This window comes from Lepidochelys olivacea (assembly GCF_965140295.1).
Source record: "Lepidochelys olivacea isolate rLepOli2 genome assembly, chromosome: 2".
NCBI classification, from domain to species: domain Eukaryota; kingdom Metazoa; phylum Chordata; order Testudines; family Cheloniidae; genus Lepidochelys; species Lepidochelys olivacea.
In genome coordinates, this window is record NC_140412.1 from 248,625,510 (window position 1) to 248,650,935 (window position 25,426).

Consider the following 25,426-nt stretch of genomic DNA (forward strand, 5'->3'; position numbering starts at 1 on the left):
AGATAGAAAACAATACAGAATTTAAAAAAATCTAATTGCAAAATAAATCAATCAATCACAAGTGATAGAAGGAAGAGAAATATATATAAAGCATCTGAGTTACCACAACAACGATCCATAATATTGTCATGTACAGTAATTTGGAATTTGGGAAAAATAATAAATCACAAAACATGGAAGAGATAAGAGTTTATAGTTCATTTTCAGAATTATTGCAGCACTTTGTGCCCAAACAGAGCACAGAGTTAGCCTTCCACAAGTTCCATATCTGAGAATCACCAGAGGGTAATGCAAATGAGAACAGCTGCTGTCCAGTAACTGCAGCATAAGCTGTCACATTGGGTCTATAATAATGTCATGGACCTTTTATGAATCTCTGGAGGTGCTGCACCAAAGAGTGGATTTGTCAAATGTTGTGAAAGCTGTAGAAGACGGGCATATTCATCGTGTATTGAGATCACTGAAGGTCTCTAATGCTTTTTCTTGGAGTTACTGTTTTGTGGATCTTATGGGAGTTTAGGACCTGATCACCTTTTGGTTTTAGGAGATCTTAAAGCAAAAGCTGTAGCTATTCAGTAATTCATAAACAGTTAGTTTACTTCACAGGAGAACAGTGAGCTCCTATTGCTCTTCCCATTCTTTTACTAATACTTTTGGAATGGAGTTGAGTAACCAGATGATGTGTGTTTAATTCATCTAAGGTCTAATTCATCTAAGGTCTAGGTCTAAGGTCTTTTCAGAACAAATGGTAAAACAACATGAATATGTTTTTAGGATATTTTACTATAGATGTGGAACTCCTATTCGCTGAAGTCTCAACTGCAGAAATGACAATAGTGAATGTTTTTAAGCATAATACTTCAAATTTCTGGGATATATTAAGTGTCTGAGGTACTTTATTATCACATAGTGCAGTTTTTCTCAAACTTTTATACTGGTGACCTCTTTCACATAGTAAGCCTTTGAGTGCAACCCTCCTTTCCCCCCTTACAAATTAAAAACACTTTTAAATATATTTAACACCATTATAAATGCTGGAGGCAAAGCGGGGTTTGGGGTCGAGGATGACAGCTCGCGACCCCCCCATGTAATAACCTTACGACCCCCAGAGGTGTCCGGACCCCCAGTTTGAGAACCCCTGATATAATTCAATAAGAGTATTGTAAATGTCTTTATATAGACATTCATTATAGCTTTTACTCCAAATATATTATCTTGATATTTAATAGAACTTTATAATTATTTTCCAATTATTTGAGAGGTAGAAGAAGGACAACACAATAATATATATTTAGCTTTTTTGGACCATAAGCTTTTTGGGTCAGGGGTTGGCTCTTTCTATATGTTTGTATGAGTCTTGTGAAAGCAAAAGTTTTTCAGAAAAAAACTCCTCCAGCCTAGAAAGTTTTTTCCTTTCATCTGTTTCATTTTTTAACAAAGAATTACATGCTTCTGTGAATATACTATATTAGGTTTTTTTAAACTAAAAAATTAGGCTCTACTTACTTACAACCTGTGAATGAAAATTTAAATAAATCTAAAAGGGAAGATATTTTTGTTTTTGTCTTTGCTTACTCGGCCTATTAAGAAATTATAAAAATGTTCTATAACTATCTAGAATCCTGAAGGGGAATGGGTGTCGTCTATGTTGATTGGTCAGAGAGGCATGGATTAGAATCAATTGTCATTAGATGTTGGAAAGGGAAGTGGGTAGAGTTATGAGTATTAGGAGGCTTGTTTACTAGAATCCATAAACTTATGGAGACTTGACAGGGCATCAGACTTCAGAGTGTTGAATTTACTACATAGTTGTTTCTCATTCTAACTGTAGGAAACGTGAAAGCTGCTGATCAATACGGCAAATAAGTAATTGCTGTTTAGTGATTATCAAAAATCAACATAGGAGTTTCTGACTCATATTGACTACAATTGAAGGATGTGGTAGAAAGCATGCAACTGAATGGACTTCAGTTATGAAAACAGCTAAATTTTCTAAAGACAATTGTAAATATTGTCATGAGTTGTTAAGTAGAGAGAGGGACTCATGCTCATGCATTTCTTTTGAATTCTCCAAGCTGGAATATGTCTCATAATTAAACTGTCTACTAAAGTGGAAAAGCAGGATATTGAGTTTGATGATCCTCCAAGTGACACATCTTTATGTAATCATTGTCTTCAAACATAGCCATAATGATAATTTAAGTTCCTGTTCCAGAACGTCCTACAGCTCTTCTACATTTTGCCACAACCACTATCAGCCTTATAATTGGCTGCTTAACAAAGGAGGAGTGATGCTCCAGGTTCCCAGTGAAATTTTGGAATACTTCATTTCTACAATTGCACCATTATAAGCATGGCGGTTACTCTGAGCACAAAAAGCATATCATTAAAACATAGGACACATTTTTATGCACAAGGCAGCCTACAGAGAGGCACTAAATATACTAAAGCAATTGAAGGAGGTTTTGGGGGGACTTGACATGACATGCTGATGACACTATTGTTACAGTGTTTGAAATTTTGGCTTGATCAGATCAACAAAGACTTGAAACCACATGAAGACAAAATAACAAAATGATTCAGAGAAGCTGTGAAATCTTTCCTCTACTTTCCTAATATGACTGATCTCAAATAAAAGTCATATGATGAACCCGGCACAAGAAAATCTGAAGCATGGCTGATTGAACTTATTCTTGAGGTTATTCCTTCTCTTCCCGTGCTTAAAAATAGTAGATCCAGACTGCTACCCCAAATCCGTCTGTGAAGGAGCCTGCATCACGTTGTATTGCATCGTAAGGGTAGAAAATTGTGGAAGTAAAATCAGGGATGACAGGGCAGTTGAATTCAGAAGTTTGTCAATTTGCAAATGACTTGCAGTCATCTCAGCATCAGCCCAGTATGATTTTACCATCTTTGGATTGATTTGGTCCAAACTTTGTAACAGGTGAAATACGAAAAAGCTAATAGTTAAAAGTGTGTTTAAGGGTAGACACAGTATGCCGAGCTGGATCGTAAACTGGCCACTTCAATCTTGATTTGATTTACAGTATTGCAAGCTTTTCACTTTGGGCAAGATGAAAACTTTTTTTGGTTTGAGGTATAAATATGCTTACAAAGTGAGTCAAATGTGTTTCTGTTTTGTTTCAGAAAACCAGCAGTTTCCCCTCCCCCACTCCTCACAATATTTTTTCAGTAAGTTTTTGGAGGGTTGGGGAAAATCACAAAACTGTTTAGCAGATCACCTAACACGTTGCTATCCTAATCCTAATTGGGATGTCTGACTAGCATGGAATATAAATATTAAATAATAAAATAAAATAAATAAAATAAAAAATAGAATTATTGGTATAATGTCTTGCTTTAGGGAGAATTTTCTAATTTGAAATTTAAAGCACATCTATTAGATAACATTATAAAGACTATTTTTACCTTTTTTGTATACATATTTTTCAGAATTACATTTTATTGTTATCTTTAACAGGATGTGACTGCTGCATTGTGTATATGCTAGTGACAGAGAGAGCATAACTAGAACTGACAAATGCCCATTGGGCAACAGAAAAACCAGTGGAGAGATGAAAGATGAGCTTCCAGCAGCCGCAGAGTGGATATAGACTTCAAGGGAGCCCCATAAGCCTTATAAAGGAAGGAAAACAACATTATGAAGGGTCCTAACGGCCATAAAATTCCAAAAATGGCAATGATTGCTTTCATTACATAAAGTGTTCGTTAAAGCTTTAAATAATGAAATAAACGTTCACACTGAGAATGGAAACCTTCACCATTAAACTCGTCTCTGTTTACTTTACAATAATCCCGGCCATAAAAGCAGTGCTTCACAAATATTCCATTCTTTGGGAGCTCTGAAAAGCCTGTAGACCACACAGTTCTCTTTCCTTAAAGCCTTTACATCTTCAGCAAAACGTCTATAGGTGCTGGCTTCCAGCCCTGAGCATGGCAATTTCTCCTTCCAATAAGATTGTCAGAATATGAGAAACCTTGAGTCAGGGTTACGGAATTCCATGGAGTTTTTTGTTTTCACTGGCCTAAATTAGGCTACTTTTTATGAGATCCAGGCGTATTTTGGATTTTGAAAAAATGTGCAGAAATCTTTGAGTCCAGAAGGTAAGTAGGAAAACTGATCATAAAGGCTTTTGCGGTTCAGGATGAAGAGAGAAAGAATATACCAGGAGTTCTTTTCTGCCTAAAAAGATTAATGATTGACTTAGCTGCTTTAAAATATATAAAACTGTACATAAAACAGACATGAAATTGTTATTTTTAAATGAGTAACAAGAAGTTCATTATGTAGGAGCAGAAATAATTTAAAAATCCCAAGCAACTTCTTTTATTTATGTTAGATAAAATATTGTTAGGTTTGATAATATAGGTTTCAGAGTAGCAGCCGTGTTAGTCTGTATCTGCAAAAAGAACAGGAGTACTTGTGGCACCTTAGAGAGTAACACATTTATTAGAGCATAAGCTTTCGTGGGCTGCAGCCCACTTCATCGGATGCATAGAATGGAACATATAGTAAGAAGATATATACACATACAGAGAAGGTGGAAGCTGCCATACAAACTGTAATAGCTCCTCTTAATTAATTAGCCTCTTACAGTTTGTATGGCAACTTCCACCTTCTCTGTATGTGTGTATATATATAAATATATCTTCTTACTATATGTTCCATTCTATGCATCCGATGAAGTGGGCTGTAGCCCACGAAAGCTTATGCTCTAATACATGTGTTAGTCTCTAAGGTGCCACAAGGACTTCTGTTCTTTTTGACAATATAATCCATCAGTAGTGTCACCTGTTCAAAGATTTTTTTTATTGGATGGTTTAGGAAGCACCTTTTGGAAACCTTAAAACATATTACAAACTACAAATATTAAAGGAACACTCCACCTATCACTGAAATACAGCCATTTTATGCTTTGAATGTGACTTAGAAGAACAAAATGTATCTCTGTGTGTGTAAAGGACAGCAAAATGTGGATAAAATTATCACTGAAACCTTTGAGCTATAATCTATTTTCCATGAAGGCCCTTGAGCAATATTGTAACTTACTGTACTGTTTGTAATGATAGTATTTAAATCCAGTTGTTTTCTGAACAGTTCAGTTTAGCAGTTTTCTTCCAATAATGTTTTTGATTAGCTTTCTAAACTACAAATGAGGTTAAATAGATAATAGAAGAAAAGAAATCTGTTCCTCAGTTATATATTTTTAGTTCATTAATGTACATTAAGCTGTTAAATAAATCTGATTTATGTGAGTACATTTTTACTCTCTCCATCCAAAACAAAATCCTTTGTCTCTTCACATATTTTTGGAAGACCTAACAGAGAGACTGTCTGCATCATGAGTGGGAGAAGTAAATGAGTCACAGTTCACTTTGAGGAGCTTTGTTTCATTCAAATCCCTCTTGCCAAGATGCTGATACTGAACTTGAGTCATCAGCAGTAAACAAGCCATACTGAAAATTGACTCTTTAGAGCACAGAATAAATGTGGAGAAAGTTAAGACACTCACGCATGGACTCTGCTGCTTAGTACCTGGATTCGAGAGGAACTATTGGTTTCATTATTTCCTCCTCTGAGATTGTTCACAAGTACCTTAAACTCAGCTGAAATGCCAGTCTCCAAAACTTCAGTTTGTAGTATGCATGTCCAGTGGGAAACAGCAACTTCAGTCTGGTTTTGAGGTCACTGAACTTTACATTGTGTTTTCAGTGTTCTAAGCAAGGTGTTACTTGTACCTAACTTTTAGTACTTTGGTTTACATCTCTGGTGCGGTGCAGGCTAAGACGGGTGACAGAATTTAGCACTGGTGTACATGGGTTTTTTGTTTCTGAAATATTCAAATATTTTTCTGAAGCCCAGGAGAAGCAGATGTTTTAAAAATAAAGTATCCCTTGATGTACGCTCTTTAAAACATCAGTGCTAGTGACAAGTAGGTTAATATTCTTAGGATTGGTTACTTCAACTGTGAATGAAGAGAGATCAACAGTAAAACTGTTAGTCTAAAGAACAAATGCTAAAAGACCAAGAATGTGCATAAGATGGCTTACTTTATTGACGGCATTAATTTAATATAGGCAAGTATAATATGTGTATTACATTAAGACTGGCTCAGACACAATGGGCCCAATCTTGCTCCTATTGAAGTCTTTTGCGGTTGACCTCGTTGCCTGTGTGATTTGACTGTCAGGCCAAAATGTTCAATCTTTGAATATTTAGAGTTAGAGCTAGTCTACACTGGCAACACTAAAGAGCTAAACCCCACCTCCATGAGGGGCCAAGCTCCCAGCGCTGGTGTACTGTCTACACTGGGACTTTACAGCGCTGAAACTTGCTGCACTCAGGGGTGTGTTTTTTTCACACCCAGGAGTGAGAAAGTTGCAGCGCTGTAAACTGCCAGTGTAGACGAGCCCTTAGTTACCGAAATCTGCGGTTTGACAGGTGTGTAAGCTGATTATCAGAGGTGCTCAGCTTCCCCAACGCCCTCATGGAAGTCTATGGGATCTGTGGTTATTTAGCACCTCTGAAAGTCAAGCCACTGGTTTAAAGTGCCTAAGTGTGGATTTAGGAGTCTATCTTTAGGCACCCATGTTAATTTTGGCCCTTCTTTTTACTGTATGAGTCAGAAAACTCAACAGTGTCTACCTTAGTGTGAAAATATGAGCTACTGCCAGTGTCATGTAAATTGTAGTTTCTATGTAATAATCTCATCTGTAAATTTCTACCTCTGTCATATTGAGCCTATGAGGAATAGTATGGGAACACAGAAGATTTGGTTTTATTGTTTACATAGGGAGAGGGAGACTTTGTGAACTTTGCCCTGTTTTCTGTATAATGTTGTTATCCTTTGTCTACATAGGTTTGCCTCTCATATCATGGTAAAAATCCCTAAATCTGTATTCACCGCATATTTGTGGTTACGATTGGCCAACTAATATTGCAGTGTGAAACGAGACTTTGTATACAGAGATATCTGCTTTACCCTGAAACGCTCCACTTCCTTTGAGTTAAGCGCTGGCAGCCATACTTCCATGGCACTAACATTTCTGATTCACTGGCTGGGTTAAAATTTACACTTCTAAGTGCATTAAGGGACGGAGGGAGATGCTGTTTAGATACTTTGCGTGAAAATGAAAGTGGAAAATGCACTTCTGTGGTCAAACACAGATGTGACCTGTAAACTGGTACAGCTTACTTGCCAAGGGGCTAGAAGGAGTGAGTTGATGGGAGCTACTTTAACTTATACATGCTTTTCTTCCAACTCCTCAGCATATAATTTACAACATCAATCTTCATGGATTATCCTAGGTACCCTTAAAATTCCCTGATGCCTACTGACACCTGCTTACTGACATTTAACTCAGTGGTTCTCAAAGCCAGTCCGCCACTTGTTCAGGAAAAGCCCCTGGCGCGCTGGACTGGTTTGTTTACCTGCCGCGTCCACAGGTTCGGCCTATTGCGGCTCCCGCTGGCTGCGGTTCGCCACTCCAGGCCAATGGCAGCTGCGGGAAGGGTGACTAGCAAGTAGGTTGGCCCACGCTGCTTCCCGCAGCCCCCATTGGCCTGGAGTGGCGAACCGCGGCCAGTGGCAGCTGCGATCGGCCAAACCTGCGGACGCGGCAGGTAAACAAACCAGTCCGGAGCGCCAGAGGCTTTCCCTGAACAAGCGGCGGACCGGCTTTGAGAGCCACTGATTTAACTTACATGCCATCTCTGAATTGGACCCCCCCAGTGATCATTGTTAAGGGACAGAAAAGCAAAATTGATGGAGGAAGGAGAAGACATAAATGTAAATCTCTGAAGAATATGTAGAATGGAATTCAAACAAGAAAAAATAAAAGATTACTTAGGATACTGTCAAATGAACTTAAAAATAACTTAAACTTCACCAAACTTAACCCTCACCAGATATTAATAGGATAATAATAATAATAATAAATATAGTAGTAATAATATTTAGCACTCAGAGAGCACATTTTATCTATAGATGTCAAAGTAGGTGAGCATTAGCACCCCCCATTTTGAAAGATGAGGAGACATATAGCACAGAGAAGTTAAGTAAATTGGCCAAGACCAGATAGTGAATAGAACACAGGTCTCCAGATTCCCCATTTTGTGACCTATCCCATTGAATCACACACTCTCCTTTGAAACAGTGATTACATTTCATTCATACTGTCCCTTTGATCGCACTACCAGCAATTTTTCCACTCAGTCTGGAATGGTCCCAATAGATCATTTCAGAATATTAACACCAGAGCTATTCCTGGGCAGAATTGGTTGGCATTTTCCAAATGCAATTTTTCTTCCATTTTTGTTTTTGTCAATTTCAAACTTTGACCAAAAAAGAAGTGTAAGAGTATTTCAATGACATTTTCGCTAAACTTTTTTCTAATCCTTTGACCAGCTCTATTCTTGGGTGAGGCTGCATAAACAAATCCAAGTCTCTGGTTCTCGGCCGTTTGCAGTGTGATTTTGTTCACTGTCTTGCTTTGGTTTATTCATGCACATAGGCAGGAGGTTGAAATCTTTAGGAATGTTGCTTTCTGAAGCACTCACATAGCAAATAAGTAATTTCCTTATAGTGCCTGCTAACTGAAAGGAGCAAAGACACATCGTGCGTGAAATCCAGGTCCCACTGGGAATTGGGTTTGTGTGAGCATGCTATATGCACAGTTGGTAGGTCAAAGTTCTGAACTGCCCTTTATGTCACTGATTCTTTAAGATGAAAGGGAGGACAACATGGTACTCATATTCTTTTTTGAAAGAAAACATAGTCCAGCTGATGTTTTCCAGGTGATGAGATTTAGTTCTCTACCTTACTATGGGAAAAGATCATGGGCTAGGCGAGCCCAACTACCAGCTAGGGGGTATTATGTACATGACATGCAGTAATTAATTTTGAGTTGGAAAAATAAAAAGTAAGAGTTGTGATAAAAGCACAGTGAGAGTTCAGTTAGCTTTTGACCAGTTTCATTCGTAAAATTAATGGTTGGTCAGTTAGTGTTTATGTTCTGAAGTCTGTCTACCTTAAACAATATAAAATTTAATCCTGATAAATTGTTTCTGCCCACACCCCCACACCATATGGCACATCTGACTTCCATCCATTTCATAGCTGTAATACTGGTATCTACAATGAATAGTTAATCTTTTTATTTTTTGCTGTCACATATTTTTGTAATTTGGTTGCCAGGGCAATGATGATTTTCTGTGTGCTCATTATTATCAAAAATTAATGATGGGTGTAAAGTAGAATCTTGCTATTAATTGCAGGGAGACAAAGACTTTTGTATTTAATTCCCACCAAAAATCATTTTGTTTTGTTTTTTTCACTGGTCTTCTTCAACCCAAAATATTTTCTTCTCTTTAGTGTATTTCAGAAGTGTGAGTCTAAGGGAGATGTGCAAGAAAAAGTGTGAAAGAAAACATGTCATGGCCAGTGGATAACAGCTGATGTTTTTCTTTCTGATTTTGGCATCAAAGAGACTACGTGTCGTCTTTATTTCTTTTACCAATTTATTTTACAAATACAAGTGTTTTCAGACTTTTGTTCTGTGGCAATAGAAATTATATAAGTATTTTTTTAAAAAGCCTGTCTGAGATAAGGGCCAGTACAGGTACAGTATGTAGCATAGGAAAGCTGTACTGTTGGGAAGACTACAAGAACAATATCCAGCATCTGAAGCCTTTAATAACAATATGCATATATATGTACCCTATGTGTAGAAGATGAATCACTATTTTAACTAACCCGTTGTCTGCAGTTTCTTCTTTAAAATGAAATTACAGACTAACTGTACTGCACCTAGCAAAGTGGAGCTCCGATTCTGATTGGGGTCTGTATGTGCTACCATAAAAGCAGTAATAAAATAATAAACAAAGTGAAAAGAAATATGCACTCAGATTGAGCGAGATGTGTCTGGAAAGCTTAAGGATTCAATATTGATAAATATGATAAACACATGCTAATCTGTTTTCATCAATTTCAAAAGGAAAATTGGTTCATATTCTATACTTTTGTCAATCTAAATGTTATAGCCAAACCATTTTAATGCAGCAATATATACAGTAGGTTTCCTCGACTAGTCTGTGAGAGGCTGATGATTACTGTGCAGAATGCACATTTCTGACTAGTCTTACGTATGCCAGAAATATTAACTTCATGGGGATTTTTTTAAAAGTTTTGTTTTTATTTTGTCCTGTTTTGTTTTTTGAGGCAGAGAGGGTGGCTCGGAGTGTTGGTAATAGGAGATGTAGCCTTTTGCCTCTGGGTTGGAACCCTTCCCAAGAAAGTACCTTTCATCTAATGACAACCGTTACCATCTGATGGCTGTTTGGTCTGTGCAAAATGTGTTTAGTGGTCTCCGAGCAAGCCCCATTAGTCTATCCATACAGCTGGTGTTGGTTAGCACCCAGTCATAGCAGAATGGCGAGAGTTTAAATGATCTTAAGCAATTATTGTGGTTCCTCCAACTCATGGTTGAGCATATGAGGGGAGCACTGTGGAGAAATGTACACTTGCTGTTGCTCCTGGTTTGCGGGTTACATTCTGCAGGGCTATCAACCTGATAAACTCTCAGTTCCAGTATTACTGTTACCGTGACACTTCCCAGGGATCCCAGGCTGCACCTCACCACCACCGGCCCTTAATATGAGGCAGCCTTACCTGTGCCTGCAGTGGATCAGCTCCCTAAATCCACCAGCCTATGGCAACACAAGCACTACCTTCCAGGCCTCCCTCTCTCTGTACAGGTAGCAATAGGCATACTCCAACCCCATATCCTCAAAGTGTTCCCTACAGCATCCAGCCCCTTATTCAGTGAACACTCACAGAATTACCAGGTCTGCTGTCCTAAAGGAACAGAACACAGCAGCTTGTAAGATTCTGCTTAGGAGTGAGTCCCAGTGTTCCGTCTAATTCCACACATGCGTGGGGAAAATTAATTTTATGTGCACCAATATGGAGGTAACGTGTGGCGTGGGTGGGGCCGAGGGGTTTGGAGTGTGGGAGGGGGCTCAGGGCTGGGGCAGAGGGTTGGGGGGGGTGAGGGCTCCAGCTGGGGGTGCAGGCTTCCCCAGGGCTACGGTGGGGAGAGAGGACTCCCCCAGCTCTCTCTTTCTGCAGCAGCACCTGGGCTGGGGCAGGAGGGGCAAGGGGAGGCGCTTCTCCCCCGGTTGCACAGCTTAGAGGGAACTTAACTTGGGACCAGAACTTTGCTTAACACACAGTTCATAGGTAGGTTTATAGTGAAAACAAGTATAAGTTTATTATCAAAGATTCAAGATTCTAGTAATTGTGAGCAAGAATATTGGAAACAAATGGTTACATATAAAACGATATCATGCTTTCTACAGACTAAACTTAACCAACAGGTTCACCTCCTGTCTGAAGAAGTTTTATTTCACCCAAAGTTCTCTTTAACATTTTCAACCAGGGCCGTCTGAGATCCCTTTTTCATGAAGCAAAACTTCTGTCTTTTTCTTCATCAGTGAAGGCTGCCTGCGCATCTTCTCTGCTCCCGCCTCCAATTCTTATCTAACAAACCTTTAAAGCGCCCCTCCAGATAAAGTTCTTCCTTCCCTGCTGTTTCTCTCTTAGTTCCTCTCTGAAGTTTTTACAGTCCTTCATCTGCATTTGGTTCAGGTTGATGATATGAAAACCATAATGAATGAGAAAATTCTCTGTTTACAGACAGATGAATAAACATATCTCATCTAACTGAAAACCTATTTTTCACCTTTGCTGATGATCAGTACCTACAGACTTAAAAAAAATTATTTTGATGGCTAAAGTGATGCAAGCTTTTAGTCAAGACCTCATATGTCACTCTGGTGAACTAGAATATACATACCAGACCCATAAGAGGCCTGTAACCACTCTGTATCTCCTTGCCAGTCGGCATTAAAGGATTTTTGGGTCACAGTTACTAACTCTCTGCTTTATCGTGTGTCTCATAATATGTGGTATTATATTTAAACCTCAGCTCCTGGAATCCTGTGATTATGTGGGAATCTTACAGTTGTTATTTTTATTTATAAAGTAAGTTTCTAGCTCTCATGGTTACAGAGCAAAGTTTGAAAACAAACCCAAGTGTACCCCAAAGGCTCATAAAATAGAAAGCAACAGAGCCCCCCACTGCCAAATTCATTATTCTTAACATCTTTTGATTTTTTTAAGCCAATCTCATTTTTGAACACGTGGAGGATTAGCCACACTGAAATTCTTAAATAAATCTATTTTTGTAAAAAGACAAAACTCAGATTTTAATTATCCTTAATTCAATATTTTGATTATGTTTATATATTTTGAACAGTAAATAGAGATGGGTCTAGAATCGTATTCAGACTTCAGTGTTCAGACCCCTCTCCGCTTTTAACTAGACAGAAAACATGTGCTCTCCTGCAGCCTCCCCTTATCTGCCATTTCTTCGTGCAACACTTTTGTGGAAAAGCTTTTAAATCCTTATCTTTAAAAAATTGTCATCTGTGGAAAATGCAAATGCAGTAAATAGACATATCAATTAAGTGGGCTTATGGGGTATTCAACCCCTTGGACAATTGAGTCTGGAAATTTCAAGATGCTTTTTATGCAGTGTTAGGCAGAGACTCTGTAAGACGTAATGCTGTTTGACAGTGGATGTTTGGTGGGTTTGCTGCATTGTTTTTCTTAGAGTGGTGCTTAGGAGCTAAGCCAAATGTTTACATTATAGCAGCAGTGTAGCAGCACTTTGAAATCTTTTGTGGCCTACATGCTCGATTAGAAAAATCTCATTAATGACATAAAATTCTAATCTGTAATGAGTTTTGCTAGCCATTACAGGCCTAAGTATTCTATATAATCCACTGTTGATTAACTTAATGAAGGCCTATGTAGTTTTTGAAAGCCTTGTGTGACAGCATATCAAAATGAGACTGAAACACTGTGCTTCTGGACTCCACTCCTGGAATAAATCAAGGTTAGCTGTTTACTTGCCGAAGTGGTTCTAGTGTAAATTAGTTCTTTCTGGGTAGAATGATCATACTGTGTTTTCATTTGTTCATTATAATTGTCAAGAGAAACAGACAGTGCAGTGGTGGTGAAGCATATGGTACTTCCGTTAAGCAGCTAGACTGTGTCTTTATTCAAGTCTTATTGATTTTCCTTTTCTTTCCTTGGCAGGTGACATCACACAGAAGGGATATGAAAAGAAGAGATCAAAATTAATTGGGGCATACCTGCCACAGCCTCCGGGTATGTATAGCTGTTCCAGCACTGTATGAAGTTGTCAAATACATAGATAGCTACAGAATAAAAATCTGTATATTGGAAAGAGTATCTGTGGCAGAAGCAAACCTGTTTGTTATGCATTGTACATACAGAGCTCCCATCATCCTTTTGTGTATACATATATATGTCTGCCTGGATGTGTTTACATTTTATACATATATTACTGTGGGATGCCCAAACCTACATGGCCAAGAAATAAAACTAGCCATGGCTCTGCAGGTAGCCATTATTTATTCCAGCGAATGAAAAAATATCTACAGAGCTATCGTAACCCTCTAACACTTAAGCCAAACAAAGGTCTCCGAACAGTGGGGAAAAGGAGTTAGGTTTATAACAGCCTGCCTGTCAGTACTAGGGTTTGCTCCATTGCAGGACTTCCAACCTAAGTCTGTCACGCCTGCGTATCTTTTGAAGAAGACAAGTGAAACAGTCATCCCCCACAGCTCAACACAGGCCAGAGTCCCACAATAAGGGCAAGCACCTATGATCCTTTCTAGAGACCTGGGTTAACCCTTTCCTTGCTTCCCTAGGGATGCAATACGTATCAAAACTAGACTCACCCACAGCCATACACAGACACCCCGACTGTATTTTGTTCACGTTGGTTTAATGCTTAATTTAAAGTATTCCATATGTAAATTGCAAATAAAATAAGAAAAGAAATATTTCACATTATCTTCTCCAGTTAGGCTGACCAGATAGCAAGTGTGAAAAATTGGGCCTGGGGCCGGGGGTTAATAGGAGCCTGTATAAGAAAAAGCCCCAAATATCAGGACATCTGCTCAGCCTATCCTGGAATCATAGAATATCAGGGTTGGAAGGGACCTCAGGAGGTCATCTAGTCCAACCCCCCGCTCAAAGCAGGACCAATCCCCAATTTTTGCCCCAGATCTGTAAATGGCCCTTCCAAGGATTAAACTCACAACCCTTGGCCAATGCTCAAACCACTGAGCTATTGCTCCTCCCGCCCATCTGTATTTCCAATGCTGCATTTATTTTTTTTCATGTGAGACCACTGAATCATGAAGTCAAATATGAATTTGTGTGCATCAACGTAGGCCCCAGTCTTCACTGGGGCTCCACTCAGGCACCAGTGTCTACTTCCACTGATCTTGTGGGCCATAGTTCAGGTCTTCCTTTACCTTATGGTAATTACCTGGAATTTTGTATAGTTTAGGGTTTACTGTTTAATCTGCTCACACGTACATGCTACAGCAAGATGTTTTTGTGTCCTTAGACTTTACTGGCTCTGTCCCCAAAGTTCAGGAGATATTAAAAAAAAAAAAAAAAAAGCTTGGCATTACTGACTGAGCTGTTGCCATCTCAGCTCTCCAGAAAGGTGTGGCACGATTTGGGGGGTGCTCTTGACATTTGCTAGCTGTTGGGAACAGCTATAAAACTAGACAGATCAAACAAAACACCCCATAATCCTAGAAGATTCCTAAACTTCTGTGCATTCAGCATTTTTACTAATTTATCAAAGTGTATACAACACTGTTCATAATCTGCTTCACTGAAACCTGTATGCTCTGTGCACCTCTACTCATTCCCCCCATTACTGCCCCATACCTTCTGCAAACTGGTATAATTCATATTTTTATTAGTAGTATTTACTGAGCACAGTCAGTTGTGTCCTGCTGTCTCTCAGCTTGTTCTCCAAAGAGCTTTCAATTTCAGGAGCAAACTATATCCTCCAAAGCTGACACCCATGTAATGGGGTAAGAGATGAGACAGGGAACCCTATGGGATGAACCTGCCAAGAATTTCCTTCAAACTCTCTCCTCAGGGAGCTAGGGTTTGGCAATCTGTGGTGAAGGCAGAGGGTCCCCTGGAGAGAGTCATTCTCTCACTAATGCGCCTTTGTACCCTCACCAACTGAATGGTTCCTGCAGAGGTTGTTTAGCCTACACAAAATTGTCATCAGTGAAGGAGGTGGCCTTGTGCTGCTTTATTCAGATACAGAAATCTCAGTGGATATCCTCTGCCTTGGGAAGGGGAGAGAGACTCCTCCCCCTCTCCTCCAAATCCTGCAGTGGACCCAGCGGGGCTTCCTGTGACTGGAGGAAGGGGAGAACCATCCTGCAGAGATGGCATTGCTTCCTTTTGCATTCCTCCATCTAGATCCAGTGGAGCTGAGTCCCCTTTGCTTGCAAAAGGGAAACTTGGCCCTAAATTGTTTCAGCATTAAAATGAATGATTTTATTGCACTAAAGGACATTACAGCTGTAAAATTACAGTGTATTCCTGTTGAAACTGAGATTATTTATGCCTTAGGTCTTCGCTGTGTTTGTAGTTTTCTGTTTGTTTTGTTTTGTTTTTTCCCCCTTTGTTACTTTTAAAACAAAATTGGTAAAGAGGTATTGTGGTATTTTTCCTCTCAACCTTTACTTAGCTGAATGGCTGAGGGTCCCTACTTCCTACCCAGGGAGATGAATCTTCTCCAAATGGAAGTAGGATAACAAAGTAACTGGGGCTGCCTCCTGTAGGTGCTTGTTAAGACCTCTTGAACATTGGTGTCCTATTATCCAATATGTCACTCATTTGTTTATTGTACTCTGTTTTCATGGGGAACTGCAAACATTTATAAGGTTTGGTACTAGAACTCTCTATTATAAGGGGAGGATGTTTTAGAAATATTAACAATAAGGGGATTGAATTTCACAATACTTTTTTGGTGGGAGCCAGGGTGTGAGAAAGGGATGGGGTCTGCATTTTTTGCAACTGCGCCTACCAAACGGAAAGTAAATCAAAAGGCAGTTCCCCACTGTTCCAGCATCCAGTCCTCCTGCTGCTGCTTTGCTAACATTACTAACACCAATGTTGGCAGAGCGGAACACTGATCATGTGGCTCCATGAGTGTACCGTAGTGTCTGTGTGTGTGTGTGTGTGCTGTACTGCATGGGGGCAGCCGCTCCATTCGTTGCTGTAACAAATGTAAAAAAACTAAACGTGAATTAATTAGTTTTTTTCAACTTGTTACAGCAGCGAATGGAGCTGCCGCGGTACGGTGTAGACTGCAACACAGTGAAGGAGCCGCAAGAAGAATGCTCCGCACTGCCAACTTTGGGGTCTGTGACATCCGGGAAGCAGCAGCTAGAGAGCGAGCGGCCAGCACAGCAGGAAACCGTCCCCTCTTTTACTTTCGTTTTGGTGAGCACAAGAAATGTATATTTTCAAGTGAATATTTGTTTATAAGCGTCCCTCTCCTGAAGGCCTCTGGGCATCTACTACAATAAAGCAGACAAACATAGTTAATAGAAAAGCAACATGGCCTGAGACAACACTTGGAAACCTGTTATCAACCATGTCCAAATAAGAACGAAGTAAAAAATCACCGTTCTTATGAATAACTGAAAAGACCCAAGTGTGTCTCTAACCTCTCCCAGAGGCATGCTTCAGAGGAGGTTTTGTACAATAAAGTGGTTAAAGCATAGGAGACTGACAAGACTTCTAGTTCTGGCTGTGCCACTGACTTGCTGTATATAACTCAGTCAAATCCAGGTGCCAGCCCTCTGGATGGTGCTGTAGAAGTCTAAAACATAGTGCACATGCCCTCTGTAGGGTCAGAATTCATCCCTTTCCTGCTGTTTGACACTTATAAATTATTAGTAAGTCAACAAAAAGCCTAGGATTCCTAGTTCTTAGTTTGTCAGTTCACCACTTACCTTCCCTGAGGCCAGGGAGGACATGCACTGAAGCTTCCTTCTTTCCTTTTTATGCCCTCCGTCCAGGCATGAAATTGCTGAAGATGATGTGGGATGGGGCTGGCTTCTGCTCTTGTCTCTAGGATAATTCATTAACTCCTTTATGCTCTGGTGCACCGTGGAGCTTGTCCAACCCCCCACAGACATATCTAGATGAGGAGAGCATTCCAAACTCCCAGAAACTCAGTGGAGTAGGCCCTGCCTGAGGTCCTCTCAGGATTCTGTTGTGGAAGCTGAGCAGTTGCTGCTCCCCAACTGCACTTGCTGTGACTACAAGCACACTGTGACAGAGGTGGTCTCTCCCACAGAATGCTCCCATATTATTATCAGATCAATGATTGTTAATACAATAAAACTACAGAAACAATCCATATTAAGGCCTAAAGCTAATCAACTGTGGACCTTCACTTTATTGTCAGTTTTCTGTTAATGTGAAGTAGCATTGCTCATTGATTCGGAGCACTGGTCTGTGAACAAGTTCTAATCCAGGCGATGACAAGTTCTGTCTCTGCGGCCTTGAGCAATTCTCTCTGCCTCAGTTTCACCATAATACTTATCTGGGTGTTGCAGGGATTAAAAGAGTTAATTATTTTGTACCATAAAAAGTGCTACATGTTATTAATAATACTATTGAAAGCAGAATGATGCTGTCCAACCATGCCCCTCTTCACGTTCACAAATTAGTGGGGGTATTTCAGTTGTGTTCCGTAGTCTCAGAAGGCTGCTGTCACTTTTTCTTGGGAAAACAAAACAATTACACCATGTAACTTTTGTTTCCTCAAGCTGTATTTGCCAGAACATCAATTAGAGGTGCAGATGTTCTGTGCACAGGATTGTTTTCATTTTAAATTTGTTCTATAACTGTTGAATATCTGGTTTTGGAACCTTCGTATTATGCTACTTTCCTTATTTGATAAACTGAGGCTAGCAAATTAAAACCATAGCACACTTCTTGTACTGTTAAATTAGGAAAGGAGCACAGTGAATTTCCCTAAAACATTTTGGGGGCATTTTCTGCCTGGTACAGATGTGGGAATAGGAGGGGAAGAGTTGTAATGTGATCTAGTGGATTAGACATCAGCCTGGGAGCCCTTGACTTCAATAGGAGTTGAGGGTGTTATACATTTTGCTGTTTCAGGCCTTAAATGGCTTCCCAAAGGTTACTTGGCAATAGGGTGACCAGACAGCCAATGTGAAAAATTGGGACAAGGGGTGGGGGGATAATAGGAGCCTATATAAGAGAAAGACCCAAAAATCGGGACTGTTCCTATAAAATCAGGATATTTGGTCACCCTGCCTGGCAAGTTGGTATGTTGTAAAGTAGGGGGCAGGATATTTACAAGTGCTGAAATCTGGAAATATAAAGGGTGTAAGCATTAAATCAGGCCTGTTTCCCTGTTTTACAGATTCAGCAACTGACCCTTGGCATAATGAAGTAACTTGCAGGAGAGACACTGTGAATCAGCTTGGCAGCTAGGGGACCAGTGCCATCTAGTCCTCTGTGCCATGCTGATTTAGACCATGACCGTATGCAAGTCACTTAATTTCTTAGCCTCAGTCTCCCCGAATTGTAAAATGGGGGTGGTGACCTTGATCTTTCCTCCCAGGCCTTCCACTCAAAGAGCGGTTCTCACTACTAACAGCTGAATAATTTCTTCTTACATTATAGAGGTTGTTTCAGAATAATTGGCATATAAGAGCTCCTCCAATTCTGTATGTGGAAGTAGTTTTCTGTTTCTCCTTGCTTGTGCTATTAAATTCAATTTTTTTTACATCAAATTTGCCTTTACTGTTAATGTGGTTTACCCTGTGCAAGTTACTCATCTTGGACAATGGAAGTAAACTAGTCTATTTCACTTTTGCTTTGTCATGCACAAGGATAGCACTGCATACAGTTTGGTTGCAAAGCCTGCGAGATGTTTAAATAAAGCTTGATTCTGGGATTAAAATAAATCAGAGCTACTTGTACATGCACTAATACTATTTAACATTTATGGGGAAACGTTCATCGATTGACCTCAAAGCCCTTTACAAAGATGGGTATGGGTGGAATTTGCAAAAGCACCTAAGTGTGTTAGGAGCACAAATCCCATGTGACTTTCACTTAGGATAGGACTTTCAAAAGCACCTTAGTGTCATCGTTCCCATTTTCGGAATATGACTAAGGCTATGTCTACACTACAAGCTAGGCGTGTTATTCTCCTGCTCACATACACCTACTTGGGCGATCTCTCATCCCGCTAGCACAAGCATAAATAGCAGTGTAACTGCAGTAGCACCTAGAACGTCACCAGAGGCATGGCCGAGCCATGCGGAGTACAAACCAGTGGATATATACTTGGCCCAGGTCAGCCATTCCTCCAGTGCCACTACCCATACCACAGCGGCTACACTGCTGTTTGAAGCCACTCTAGCTTGATGAGAGAGAAAGCAGGTATTGTGTACACGAGCAGGGGAATCACACCTCTAGCTCATAGTCTAGATCAGGGGTCGGCAACCTATGGCACGCGTGCCAATTCTTAATGGCACGCTGCTGTCTGCTGGACCCCGGCAGACAGCAGCATGCCATTAAAATTCCGGCCCGGCCCGGCCCGGCCCGCGGTTTTCCACCACCCACCCACCTCTCTCTCCTTGCAGGGCAGGCAAGCTCCCCCCACCCTCCCCATGCCTCTTTTCCCAGCGTGCTGGATTCCTGCCCCTCCTTCTTTCCCTCCCTGCGGTCCATCAGCTGACGGCCCTTGCTACCGAGGGGGAAAGGGAAAAGCGGAACTGCAGCACGCTCTCTGCTCCGGGGACCTTAGTGAGGGGGGTGGAATCAGGGCATATCCCCTCCAGCCCCCTGCTGTGAGCAGCTCGGGGCAGGGGGCTGGGAGCACCCCCACGACCCCAGCCCTCTGCCCTGACTCCTGCATCCCCTCACACACACCCCAGACCCCTGCCCTGACCCCTGAACCCTCCTCACACACACCCAGCCCTCTTCCCTCACCCCCGCGCCCCCCATACACCCCAGCCCCGTGCCCTGACCCCTGCACCCGCCCCACAACCCCAGCCCTGACTCCGGCACCCCATACACACCCCCTGCCCTGAGCACCAAACAGGAGCTCCTGCACACACACACCCCACATTCCCACCTGCACCCCTCACACCAAATGGGAGATGCCCAGGTAAGCGCTCCACACCCAAACCTCCTGCCCCAACCCTGAGCCCCCTCCCTCATTCTAGCTCCTGGCCAGACCCTGCACCCCAGCCTACTCCTTCACCCCCAGCCCTGGTCTCAGCACACTCCCACCCTCATCTCAGTGCAGAGAGAGGAAGAGAATGAGGTAGAACCAGGGAGAAGGTAGGTACCTACTGTATGTGGACAGGGCCGGACCCTAGACCAGCAGCAGGCTCAGCAGGGCCGGCAGCTGGGACCCTGGCTGGCAGGAGCCGGCGGACAGAACCCTAGACCGGCAGGGGACTGAGAGGCAGCGGGCTGAGACACTCAGCCCACTGCTGGTCTGGGGTCCCAGCTGCCAACCCCGCTCAGCCCGCTGCTGGTCTGGGTTCCCAGCTGCTGGCCCCGCTCAGCCCGCTGCTGGTCTGGGGTCCCAGCCGCCGGCCCCGCTCAGCCCGCTGCTGGTCGGGGGTCCCAGCCACCGGCCCCGCTCAGCCCACTGCCGGTCTGGGGTTCTGGCTGCTGGCCCCTTGCCAGCCGGGGTCCCTGCCACAGGCCCCACTCAGTCTGCTGCCGGCCTAGGTGAACGGAACCCCAGGCCGGCAACGGGCTGAGCGGGCCGGGGGCATAAGATCAGCATTTTAATTTAATTTTAAATGAAGCTTCTTAAACATTTTGAAAACCTTGTTTACATACGACAATACTTTAGTTATACAATATATAGACTTACAGAGCGAGATCTTCTAAAAAATGTTAAAATGTATTATTGGCACGCGAAACCTTAAATTAAGGTGAATAAATGAAGACTCGGCACATGAGTTCTGAAAGGTTGCAGACCCCTGGTCTAGATATAGCCAAAGGCACAGAAAGGCAAAGTGACTTGCTGGTAGTTCTTTATTTCCTAAAGCCTAATTGTTGGCCTATGTCAACCTGATGGTTTATTGAATCAGGTTTGATTTATGAAGGCATATGAGAAAATCACAGCCATGCCACCATTTCTACAATTTATACCAAATTTCTGACTGCTCTTTTTCATGTTAATTCAGAACCCATTTCCAATCATATCTGTGAGCTGAAATAAATATGGAAGGTAACCTAGTCCAGTTGATGTTTCATCAGGAGTACTGCACCCCTATGCTTACAAAGAGTATAGTGGCCAGAGTATCTCTTGCATACCATTTGTAGGTGAATATACATGAATGGAACCAGTTTTTAAATCATATTTAGCATGGGCTGTCATAGTTTCCAGGGAAGTTACTATTTACTCGTATGATAGCAATATGTGATGTAACAAATATAATTGTGGTGGCATGACATTTAACACGTATATACATCATACAGAGCATTCATCACTCGGCTTTGATTTAATGACACAACAACAATCACTGAAGAAAAGCTCTGTAAAGAGATTGATCTAATAGTAAATCATATTTTAAACTGTTCCAAATATCACATGCCATTTCTCCCCCATCCTTCCAGTCCCTGAAGTTGTTGGGTTTGTCTATAGCTGTATCTCCCAGGGTTTTATATATAATAGATTAGTTTTAGAAGAATAAAATCAACCTCTGCTTAAGAATGCCTTCTGTCTTTCTTAAATTAGTTGCTTAAGCTTTTAAATATTTTTAAATAAAAGATTTTGAGAGAGTCAACTCAAAGTAATAAAAGAAACATCAAAGATATTTGTCAGCTATAGCTAAAGAAACAATTGCCCTCTATCTGATAGGACAAAGTAGCTACCACCACACAGGATGCATTATCAGCACTTAGCACAACAATTAAACTAAAACCAAGAAGCAATAAAGACTGGAAAGGAGGAAAGAAGAGGTGAAGGAGAACAAGGAAAGGGCAGGGGGACTACATGCATTCCATACATATATTTTATAATGATGTTAACAACCTGCAATATATTTCTTAAATAGCTTTTATATAAGGTTATATTCCTCAATATTGCTTTGTAAGCTAAAGTCAGTAGATGTGTTAGAAAAGGCAGTTAACAGCTGATGACATTGGAATTAAAAGCATGGCCATTCACTAATACACAGAAGAAAATTTACATGTAACTTAGTACCTATAGGGCATTGATCTCTGATCATAGAATATCAGGGTTGGAAGGGACCTCAGAGGGGTCATCTAGTCCAACCCCCTGCTCGAAGCAGGACCAATTCCCAGTTAAATCATCCCAGCCAGGGCTTTGTCAAGCCTGACCTTAAAAACCTCTAAGGAAGGAGATTCTACCACCTCCCTAGGTAACGCATTCCAGTGTTTCACCACCCTCTTAGTGAAAAAGTTTTTCCTAATATCCAATCTAAACCTCCCCCACTGCAACTTGAGACCATTACTCCTCGTTCTGTCATCTGCTACCATTGAGAACAGTCTAGAGCGATCCTCTTTGGAACCCCCTTTCAGGTAGTTGAAAGCAGCTATCAAATCCCCCCTCATTCTTCTCTTCTGGAGGTTAAACAATCCCAGCTCCCTCAGCCTCTCCTCATAAGTCATGTGTTCCAGACCCCTAATCATTTTTGTTGCCCTGATCTTTGTATTTAAAATAATGCTGTTCAAAGTACATTTTTGCATATCTTGAAAAAACATTCAGTGGGCAGCAAATAGTCGGTCACTTGGAAGCAAGTCAGTCACTGGTGCTAATTTCATTCATCTTTTTTAAAATGTGCACAAAAATCTGCCAGACAGAATTAGTCGAAATAAAGTCCCTTTTCCAGTCACAGGACAAGTACAGCATGTCACAGATCACAGATAGTTTACTACAGGCCTGGATTGCATGATATTTAATATTCTGTAATATTCTCCTGCTTCTCATACAAAAGTGTCAGTGTAGATGCTTTCTATCCTGTACTCTGTAACATTACACTATATAGAGTGAGGCTATTTTATATAGTACCTAACATGTCCTGTTGAGTGTTTTGATATTATTTTGCCCTCTGGTTACAATGTTTAGGGGTAAATGGGGAGTAATCAATCAAGCAGACTTTATAGATTATTGTAACGGACTGGTGGAGGATAAACTCTTTTGCAGTTCTTTTCACTTTGATCTAGTCCTCTTTGCAACTGGACTAGATCAAAGCATTTTAACAGACCTGTTATTGCATGTCAACAGGGTCCAGATGCTCAATTAGTCCACAGCAGGCTAGGGCAGGTTAGATTCACACCCCATATGGTTGTGAACTAAATGTTTGTGTAGACAAGCCCAAAGTGACTTGGACAATACTTTTGCATGGTCAGTTGCACTTCCTGCCATGCACTGCCATAGTGACATTAGTCACTGAGTGCTCTCAGGGCCCTGCTCACCGCATACCGCAGGAAAGCTGAAACCGCAGAGACAGCAGGCAGTCATCATGTGCCCAGAGAAGAAGGGGAGGAGTGGGCCTAAGTATGATTGGTGGTGTGGCTCTTGGGTCTATGTACTTTTCCTTCCTGAAAAGATCTTTTAATCAAGTGGGGAGCAGAAAAACTGATCAAAATTTCTGAAATGCCATGAGATTCAAGACAAATTATTTTAAAAGTGCTTTGTTTAGTCAATTAAAAAAAATAGATGCACATCCCATTACACTCCTGTGCACCTAGGAGATTTTAGAGTTTAACTATGAAGCTCATAGAATCATTTATATGCAAAAGAATCTCTAGTGGAACATCTAATCCAGGCCCCCTGTGTGAGGGTAGGATTTAATTATTCCTAAGAAATTAATGATAATGGAATATATAGTCTAGTCTTAAATATTGCTTTAGAGGATTGACCGCCTCCCCTAGCAGCTTGTTCTATTCTGTGCCTGTTTATAGTTGAAGGTTTCCTAGTATTGAATTTAATTTTTTCCTGCTCCGTCTGTAGCCCATTGCTCGTTCTTTTCTTGTTAACTAAATCAATCCCTTTCTTCGTTATAATCACCCATTTACATTTTTATAGATGGGCCCCATTTATTTCTTTCCCTAGTCCCACTAATCTGCTAGGGCATATTGGGGAGCAGGTCCACTGATGGAAAACTTTACAATACAGGTACTGCTGTTGCATGGAGACCAACCACTAAGAAGATTGGTCCTCATATGCACCTTATATTATCAAAGAGCAGCGTAGATGTGTTGTGAAGTTCTGTACTTTCCAGGAAGGAAGTGGAAAAGAAACTCTAGTTTCTTGGACAACATACGTAGAAGGCTGCTGTGGTCCTACCAGTTGCATGTGAGCCAGCCTTCAAGAAAACACTTTCTCTCTTGAAAATGGCTCTGGGAAAAAGGGATGGGTGTTTGAAGCCTAAACAAAGGGTAAATGGGCCAGAAATGTTGAGACACTGCAGGTAGCATTGTGTCAGGAGAGTGATCTGTTTCCATTGTTTCCAAAAGAAAGGTTTTCAGCAAAATGACGTACTTATTCAGATCTGTACAGTGCAGTCATTTTTTATTTCCTGGTCCTCAGTAGCTACAGTACAGTCTGTTTCACTTTACTTAGGATTTATTTTAACCAGTTCCAGGACAGCTTCAAGACTCAGTCCCATGACTTCCTACTCATTCATATTCCCTTGCCCATATACACACACAGCCTGTTGAACACTATTTCTACAGGAGCCACTTGTAAGTAAAATAATCAGTCATAATTTGGAGTCATCCCCCTTTGGTGTTAGGTGTTTGTAGAATGTATGTTCCTTTGACTGCCTTGGTCCGCACCATTGACATAACTACGCCAGAAAAGCTGACCAAATACTAGTAGTCTTTTTACCAATAGAAATCAAATGATTTAACAGCTGAACATTCAGTTTGCTTTTTGTGTGCTCAAATCTGCATTGGCAACCATCTTCTGTAATCCAACCAGAACTATTTGTTTTTCATTAATGCAGGGGTGGATCAGGCATTGCCACAAGAACGTCGAACTCCTGTTACCCCTTCCTCTTCCTCTCGATATCACCGTCGCAGGTCCTCAGGGTCACGGGATGAGCGCTATAGGTCAGGTAAGTAGAAATGAAGAACACAGAGGTGGAGAGAGCATCCTTCCAGTTCAATTGTTTGCAGTGGGACTCTACTTGAACTCTTCTTCCAGCTGTCACAACTGGGAATATTCATCGTGGGCACGAAGGGAAATTCTACCATACTGATTCTGATTTGCAAACACCATAAGAGTACACTTAATTAGAAATAAAGGAGCTGGGCATGTTAACGCACCCTACTTGGAAAACATTGACGAGGAACAGGTTCTAACATGATAAATAAATTGTGAAGCTTACCAAAAAGTTACATTCTAGTTGCTAAATTAGGGGGCCAATTCTCTTCACTCA

The 25,426-nt window shown here is 41.1% G+C and overlaps 1 protein-coding gene across 6 annotated transcripts in view; it reads left to right on the plus strand.

The window, feature by feature from the left end:
- Positions 1-25,426, plus strand: part of DIP2C (disco interacting protein 2 homolog C) — a 485,782-nt gene that overhangs the window by 271,723 nt on the left and 188,633 nt on the right. For 4 of the 6 annotated variants that reach the window (XM_084620447.1, XM_084620449.1, XM_084620450.1 and 1 more), the window contains exons 2-4: positions 13,185-13,256; positions 16,275-16,442; positions 24,992-25,102. In XM_084620447.1, the coding sequence (XP_084476573.1) occupies positions 13,185-13,256; positions 16,275-16,442; positions 24,992-25,102 (351 nt within the window). The remainder of the gene's footprint in view (positions 1-13,184; positions 13,257-16,274; positions 16,443-24,991; positions 25,103-25,426) is intronic. The other 2 variants (XM_084620451.1, XM_084620452.1) reach the window with 1 other exon arrangement.